Source organism: Solenopsis invicta, chromosome 4 (genome assembly GCF_016802725.1).
Source record: "Solenopsis invicta isolate M01_SB chromosome 4, UNIL_Sinv_3.0, whole genome shotgun sequence".
Classification (NCBI taxonomy): Eukaryota; Metazoa; Arthropoda; class Insecta; order Hymenoptera; family Formicidae; genus Solenopsis; species Solenopsis invicta.
In genome coordinates this window covers 19,216,005-19,224,367 of record NC_052667.1, presented here as the reverse complement: position 1 = coordinate 19,224,367, position 8,363 = coordinate 19,216,005, and the positions used below count along the sequence as shown (strand labels likewise).

The window sequence follows — 8,363 nt, the reverse complement described above, 5'->3', positions numbered from 1 at the left end:
GCAAGAAATATTAACTCCGCTGTGGGTTTCCATCTATTACGGAAATGCGTCCTAAGGAACACAATCTAATGATAGTTATAGAAATGCTTATACAATTTTCTGTAAATTTTCTTACAACCCTTTTGTAAATCAAAAGTGCAGATAGTAACGTTATTAAAACGTTTGTACAAAACGACTAACATATGATAATGAGTCGTACATACAAACGTCACAAAATCTTAAAATGAACATAACGATTAACGACTAATTTTTACGATAGTTGTATAGATGTTATAAAAACTGCACATAATTGTATAATTGACATTAACATTTTAGTTGTAAAATTTTTCAGTATGTACAAACGTTTTGTTGCGGAAAACCGCAATTTCTATTTCTTATAAGCTGTCAATTTTAACGTTAAGAATGTCGCGATTATTATTTCAAACAATTGATTCTTGGCCTTGGAATTGACATGCTACTATTTGCCGGCCTGAGTAGAGCAGTGAGCTCAGTTTGCTGTCGCGTGATCGTGCGCGTGGTCAGGCGCTGAGCGTCGTCGCCAACCAATTGGCATCTGCTACGCGTCGATCTCGCGTATTCAAACGGCTAAGCCCGGAACGATTTGTTTCCAGCAAAACCGCGGAAGTGAAACCCTCGGGAACGGATCGTGTAGCAGGCTATATAAGCTTCCGCAAATGGCGGGAGCGCGCCTTTTCCGCAATTATAGTTCGGGGAGTAAACGTGCCAATGCAATTTAATCAGACAGCGTATCCAAGATTAAATTTATTTTCTTTTCGCGAGCTTATAAAAATGCTCTATCTTGTTACAGCAATTCCACCCCGCCGCTCTGCGTTCCAAAATCTCGCGTTGCGTTAAACATTTCTGGTCCTTCGAGCCGGATCACTCCGCCGGCGTGTGCAGCGCATTAGTGACATTCATGATAACTCCGTTCCTCAGTGCCTTTCGAAGTGTAACTGCCTGTGAACAAAAGACAAAGATGAGCATGCATTTCGAGAGCGCCGTTCGACTGCAAGTCGAACTGCGTGGCCGTATAGCCAATACGGCGAATAACATGAAAAAACTTGGTGCTGCAAACATTACGGTCGACGTGATCGACAATCGCCTCCAGTTGCTCGACAAAAATTGGAAAAAGTTCGAGACCCGGCATGCTGAATTAAATTGTAAGTACTGGGATGATTACGAGGAATGCGATTATTTTTGTGACGGTTACGCGGCTGAAACCGAGGAAGTTTATTTGTCGTAACGCACCGCGCCTACCATGTTACGACGCTCGCCGAGAGCACCGCGAAGGTAGAACCGCGACCGCCCGCGAACGAGCTTTCTCCATACGCTCCTCGAACGACTTTGTCCAAGATTACCGTGCCGCATTTCTCGGGCAAATTTGAGGATTGGCTATCATTTCGTGATCTTTTTCAGTTGATCATCTGGAACGATCGGCAGATGTCGAGAAGTTGCATTACTTGTGGACATGCTTGGAGAAGGAGGCCGCCTCGCTCATAAAATCACTGTCTATTGTAGGCAAGAATTATCAACGCGCTTGGACTCGGCTTCAAGAGAACTACGAGAACAAGCGCCTGTTAGTTTGTTCGTGTTCTGCAAATTTTTCTTCACTCAGCAAGATAAAGAATGGTACGGCAGGTGAGTTGCGAAGGCTATATTTGGGAGTCACCGGAATGATCGACAACCTCAAGTGCATCGGTTGACCGATAATTAATTGTGAGAACCTCTTTGTTTATTCCGTGGTTGATTGACTCGAGCCGAGTTTGCGTCTCAATTGGGAGGAGCTGTTCCGAGATCGTATAGATCCACCGTACACGGAGTTAAATTATTTCTCGAGCAGCGGTTACGAGTGCTGGAGGCAGTGCAACCGTCGAAGCCAGAGAGCAGCGTGGCGAAGGCCGCTTCCGGTGACATGAAGGCGACGAACGCTCACAACGTGAAGAGTCAAGAGCAGAAGTGGGACCGTTGTTCGCTGTGAAAGGCCGAGTATTTCTTGATGCAATGCAAAGCGTATCGGAAGAGGACTTCTCCCGAGCGCATGCAGTACGTGCAAAAGAGGAGTCTTTGTCGCAATTGTCTCGGGTTGCATCGGGTAAGCAAATGTCCATCGAAGAGGTTGTGCGCGGTGTGCGGGGAGCGTTATCACTCCTTGTCGCATGATGCCTTTTGCAAAGTCGCGCTCGCGAGCACGTCGCATTACTCCGGCCGGCCGGCGTGCAAACCGGCAACCGTGCTTCTCGCTACCGCTTGTATTCGCGTGATCGACCGCTTCGGTAGGGAATATGCAGCACGTGTGCTCATCGACTCGAGCTCGGAAACCTCTCTCATCACCGTGACCTTGGCACAGTGATTGAGATTGCCGCGTTCTCGTGCTGCTCACGCAATCTTAGGTGTTGGCGAGAAGAAGACTGCTGTTTCGCGGGGAAGGGTGTTCGCCTTTATTTCGCGCCTGGGCGGACCAGGAATGATGACGAAGGCGCTCGTGATATCTCGCCTCACTATTTACACTAGCGACGGTAGTGCCTGCACCGATGACTGGCCTTACTTGCGCGGGTTAGAATTGGCCGATCCTGATTATCTGGCTGATGATCGGATTGAGGTGCTGTTTGTCAGGTTTGCGCCGGGGTCAGTGCTATTTTCCGCGACGGTTTACGACCAACCCAGTCTAAAGGCCAGAAGATAATTTTAGGTTGGATAATATTGGGTGAGCTTGGGGACGAAGACGAGGTCCCATGCGTGTGCTCACTGCAGTGTTCCGTGGGAGACGAACTTGCGCTAAGCGTGCGCCGTTTCTGGGAGCTGGAGGAGCTTCCTTTCGCAACAATTTCTCTTATCTCCGATGAACAGGCGGTGGAGGACCACTTTAAGACTCATCGTCGATTGCAAGATGGGCGGTACGCTGTGAGCCTTCCGCTGTTTGAGCTTCTGCCGACTTTTCGAGCTGTCGCGTTACGGCGCTTTGCATTATGACCCACGTCGAGAAGCGACTCAACCGCAACGCGACTATAAGGATGATGTACGCCGAATTCCTGCGACAGTACGAGGATCTGCGACACCTGTCACTCGCTGAATTCTTGTAATTTTCTCACCAGTCGAACGCGCTATCTTCCTCATCATGGCATGATGCATTCCGCGGGCGCCTCCACCAAGTTGAGAGTCGTTTTTAACGGCTATTCGAGCCTCGCTTCCGGTGGGTCTTTGAACGAGTATCTCCTTCCGGGACCAAATCTGCTGCCAGCTCTAGCAAGAACATCTGTTCTTTTCCGATGGCATGTGCACAAGTACGTCATAGCCACGGACATCGAGAAGATGTTCAGGCAGATCCAAGTTTATCAGGCCGATCGTGACCTGCAGCGTATTCTCTGGCGTCACAACTGGACCGATGTCAGAGAGTATCAGTTCAACACAGTCACCTACGGTCTCGCCTGCGCTCCGTTTTTGGTCATAAGGACTCTCAGGCAGTTGGTCGATAACAAGGAGAGCGCGTATTCCCTCGGAGCGGCGATCCTACGGCGGGACGTCTACATGGATGTCGTCCTCACTGGCGCCGTTACATACAAGGAAGCGAAGGAGATCCAACGGCAGCTGGCAGGCATCTGCTCGGCGGGTCGATTCCCTTTGAAGAAGTGGTCGGCGAACGATACCGCCCTTTTGGAGGAAATTCCGCCGGGCGGTTGTTATCAACCTCTTTTTTGTGGCTACCTCTCGAAAGCCATCCCACTCTCGGGTTGCAATGGCACCCGACTTCAGATCATTTTGCCTTCTCATTCAGTGAAATTTCAGATGCAGTTCCCACGAAGCGCTCCGTTCTTTCTTAGATCACTCGGATGTTTGATCCATTTAAATAGCTGGCCCCCGTCGTGGTCAGGGCTAAGATTCATATCCAGATAACGTGGATTCAAGGTCTTGGCTGGGACGATGCGTTGGCTAACGCAAATGCCACTACTTGGAAAGCGTTTCAATTCGAGCTCCATCTGCTGCGTCGGATTCACGTCCCGAGATAGTTGCGGTGCTCCTCCGATCATAGTCAGCTGGAGCTCCACGAGTTTACGGAGCTTCCAAGCGGGCGTACGCAGCGGTCTCCTATCTTTGTGTGCGGTCTGTCAAAGGGAGAACCAGCTCGATAATCATGGCCAAGACTAGAGTGGCGGCTCTAAAGCAAGTCTCGCTGCCTCGTTTGGAGTTTGTCGGTGATGGCACGCTTGGTCTCGCACGTGCAGTCCACGCTGAGTCTGCAGAACGTGGTCTTCCTCTGGTCTGACTTTACCGTGGCCTTGAGTTAGATCCAAGGACATTCGTCCCGCTGGACAACGTACGTGGCCAATCGCGTCGCGGAGATCTAGCAAGCGATGCTGGGAGCTCATTGGTCGCATGTGCCGGATTGCAACAACCCGACTGCGCTTCCCGAGGAATGCGACCGGGCGAGTTTGTGACTCACCCACTGTGGTGGTCGGGCCCTGACTAACTGACGAAGGAGATGATTGAGTGGCCTTTCTCCGCCTTTTCTACGGATATAGAACTGCTCGAGGTGCGCCTTCGGTCTCATCAAGTGGATGTTGAACCTGAAAAGCCGGCCTGGGTAATCCAATTCTCCGGGCTGAATCGGCTGATCCGTGTCACTGCCTGATGGCGATGGTGGCTGGGCGGAGTTCAGTCGGCTGCTGGGAATAGAGGGGCGCCCCTCACCACGAATGAGCTGGACGCTGCTCGCCTTTCTTTAATACGGCTAAGCAGATTGCCTGGTGGGGAAAGCAGCTGAGTGCAGTCAAGCGTGGTCAGACGCTGTCAGGAAGAGACGTTCTAGTCAAGTTAATCCTGTTTCTTGACAACTGAGGTATTCTACGAGTGAGCGGACGATTGAGGCATTCGCTATTGTCATACAACGAGAAGAATCCCGTAATTCTTCCGAGGAGGGTTTATCCGACGCGGCGCGTCGTCGAGGACTGTCACCGCACGGCGTTACACGGCGGAACTCAGGCGACCTTGGGACAGCGTTACTAGATTCCTGGAGGAAGAGCGGTAGTTAAGGGCGTCATCCACCGTTACCTGCTCTATGTGCGATGGCGGGCAGTGACGCCGACGGACGGGATCCGCTAGCGCACGGTGCAATAGCCCACCAACAAATCATTTTGACTTATCTAACCCAACCAACGGAAAAACTCTAGGCATCGGCCGCTGTGAGTAGTGGTTTGCTATCGGTCCCGTGCGCTATCGGGATCCGCCCGACGCCGATGCAGAGAATGGGCGATCTTCCACGGTCTCGCGTAGTTCCATCTCAACCCTTTCTACACACAGGGGTCAACTACACGGGGCCAGTGATGCTGCGGACAAGTCGGGGGCAATGGCATAAGGCGTACAAGGCCTTCGTGTTCGTCTGCCTGAGCTCTCGCGCCGTTTACTTGGGGGTCGTTTCTGATTACTCGTCAGAGGCGTTCCTTGCAGCTTTAAAACGTTTCATTTTCCGGCAAAGACTGTGCCATACTTTGTATTCTGACTGCGGTACTAATTTTGTAGGTGCCGATCGTCAATTGCGTGACCTTTTGCAGGCGGCATCGCGGAAAGAGGGCGAGTGGCGGACGGCTTGAGCAGCCAGGGAATATGGTGGCGCTTTAATCCACTTGTGGCGCCTTACTTCGGTGGCCTTTGGAAGGCTGCCGTCAAATCTATGAAGCACCATCTCCGACGAGTACTGGGTGAGGCCACTCACATCTTTGAGGAGATGACGACGCTCCTCGCGCAGGTGGAGGCCTGCATGAATTCGAGGCCGTTGCAGGCTCTCTCGGATGACCCGGAGGATCTCGCCGCATTCATCCTGGGCCACTTCCTCGTGGGATCGGCCATTAACGCCGTGCCGGAGCCATCCTTGCAGGACGAGCCCGCTGGCAACCTCGGGCGATAAATGCGGGATCAGTTGTGGGATAGGTGGTCGCAGGAGTACTTCCACGCTTTCAGTCATCGACCAAAATGGTGGGCGACCAACTCCGACATCGAAGTGGGTCGCCTGTGCCTGCTGAGGAGATCAACTTTTCGACAAAGTGGCCTTTTGCGCGGGTCATTAGCGTGCGTCCGGGCAACGACGGGCGAGTCCGCGTCGTAACTGTGAGTTGAGTCGTCCTGTCGCTAAGCTAGTGCTCCTACCGGTATCGTCGTCCAGCAATTGTGAGGCCACCGCGGAGGCCGGTCCCGACTACGCGAAGTAACCTGTAAATAAAAATAAAAATTACATTTAGACTTATAGAGTTAAGACTTGTAGAGTTCCCTATCGTTGCGTTTCTATGATTAAGCGTTATTCGTAGTTTTGTTACTATTCGTGTAAATTCACAAGATCATCTTACCTTTTAGTTGCACAACCGTGCTTTTGTAATCTAGCCTTTCTAGTTGTAATTTCTCGCTCGGCGCGCCGTTGGGGTTCACCGTTGCGATTCACGGTTCACTTCACTTTCGTCACTCGGAGAGACGGCGCAAACTCAAACGCGCCGGAGTAGCTACTCTTCGCGCGACAGTGTACGCGGACTTATATTACTATTGACACTGTGTGACAGCACGCTGAATTTATCAAGCTGCATCAGCGATATCCTCGGTAGCGCGACGCGAATTAAACCGCAACGCCGGTCATTCTTTGAGAGTGCTCATCAATCGAGGGGAGTGTACCAATCAGTCGTTGACCACATCAACGACGGCGGGCGGAGTGTTGCGAAAAGTCGCAATTTCTGTTTCTTGTAAGCTGTCAATTCTAAGGCTAAGAATGTTGCAATTTTAAACGATTGATTCTTGGCCGTGGAATTGACATGTTACTATTTGTCGGCTAGGGCAGAGCAGCAAGCTTAGTTTGCTGCCGCGTGATCGTGCGCGTGGTCAGGTGCTGAGCGTCGTAGTCAACCAATTGGCGCCCGCTACGCGTCGATTTTGGGTATTCAAACGGCTAAGCCCGGCACAATTTGTTCCCAATAAAATCGCGGAAGTTTCACGTGAAACTCTTGGGAACGGATTGTGTCACAGGCTATATAAGCTTCCTCAAACGGTGGGAGCCCGCTTTTTCCGGAATTATAGTTCCGGGAGTAAGCGTACCAGTGCGATTTAATCAGACAGCGTATTCGAGATTAAATTTATTTCTTTTTTGAAATCTTATAAAAGTGCTCTATCCTGTTGCGGCAATTCCATCCCGCTGCTCTGCGTTCCAAAATGTCGCCTTGCGTTAAACACGTTTTATAGATATATAAAAACTTTTTTATAACGTTATAACCGATAAAAAAATTTTCATATATGATTATATACAGTTATATATAATATGTTGTGCCCGTTCGGCCGAGCTTGAGAAGCTGGCTAAAGGAAGATCTATCGATCAGACAGAAGAAGCGCTTTTGTTTGGTGTTCAGGACGCGGAGCCGTCAAGAATTATTCTGTACAATTACGCTACGATATTATTATATAAAATTCTAATTAAAGCTTGAGTTCTTTTTGTAAAGAGTATTTATTTCGTGTCGCGCGTTCGAGTGTCCTAGCGCGAGTGAAGTGTGTGCTCGTATCGTGGAGTATAACATTTTGGGGGATTGTCCGATTTCGGACCACGAAATGGACATCTCGGAAGATTTTACGGCAGCGTCTTCTGCGAGAGCGGAGGAACGTCCTCTTCGTAAGAGAATGCGTCTCCGTACACCTGCGAAACCTCGACTCTCCACCGAAGCAAATTCTCTTCGGGCGGTCGCCGTGGAATTGCGTCAGCTTTGTGCTGAGAGACAAAGGCAGCGGCAGATTGAGGAGGAAATGCAGGCACTGCTCCAGGAACGCGACGAGAGACTTCAACGTCTAGAGAAGCGGCTACAATACTTTTCAGGCCAGTCGTTACCTTTTTCTGTTTGACCTCCAACCGCGGAGATTCCTCGGATTCCGAAAACGCTGGCATTAATTTTAAATTAAAGCCGGATATTTTCGACGGGAGTGTTCCGCTGCGCGAATATTTTACACAATTTGAATTGATTGCACAAGCGAGTAACTGAGAAGATTCTACGAAAGCGGTCGCGTTAGCCTCGAGTTTGCGGGGGAAAGCGCGTTCAGTTTTAGACGGAATTAGAAAATTTAAGTTATGGAGAAATTAAATCAAAGCTCAAATTACGTTTTGGAGAAGGTCATTTATCTCAAACTTTTTACGCTCAATTTACGAATCGTAAACAAAAATTTGGAGAAAATTTAGCTTGGGTACCGATTTAGAACGACTATCACATTTAGCTTATCCGGAGTGTCCTCAAGAAGTACGCGACAAAATTGCTTGTGCTCAATTTATTATTGCAGTCTCTGACGGATTTTTGAGACGTACTCTTCAACTAGAAGGAATTTCTTCCTTGCGTTCTGCAATTGAGAGAGCG

At 49.8% G+C, this 8,363-nt stretch overlaps 1 protein-coding gene across 1 annotated transcript; it reads left to right on the top strand.

The window, feature by feature from the left end:
- Window positions 1–5,240: 5,240 nt before the first annotated feature.
- Window positions 5,241–5,899, top strand: LOC113004540. The gene is made up of 2 exons (XM_026138123.1): window positions 5,241–5,499; window positions 5,547–5,899. Exons 1-2 carry the CDS (start codon window positions 5,241–5,243, stop codon window positions 5,897–5,899), a joined length of 612 nt encoding a protein of 203 aa, XP_025993908.1.
- The last annotated feature ends 2,464 nt before the right edge of the window (window positions 5,900–8,363 follow it).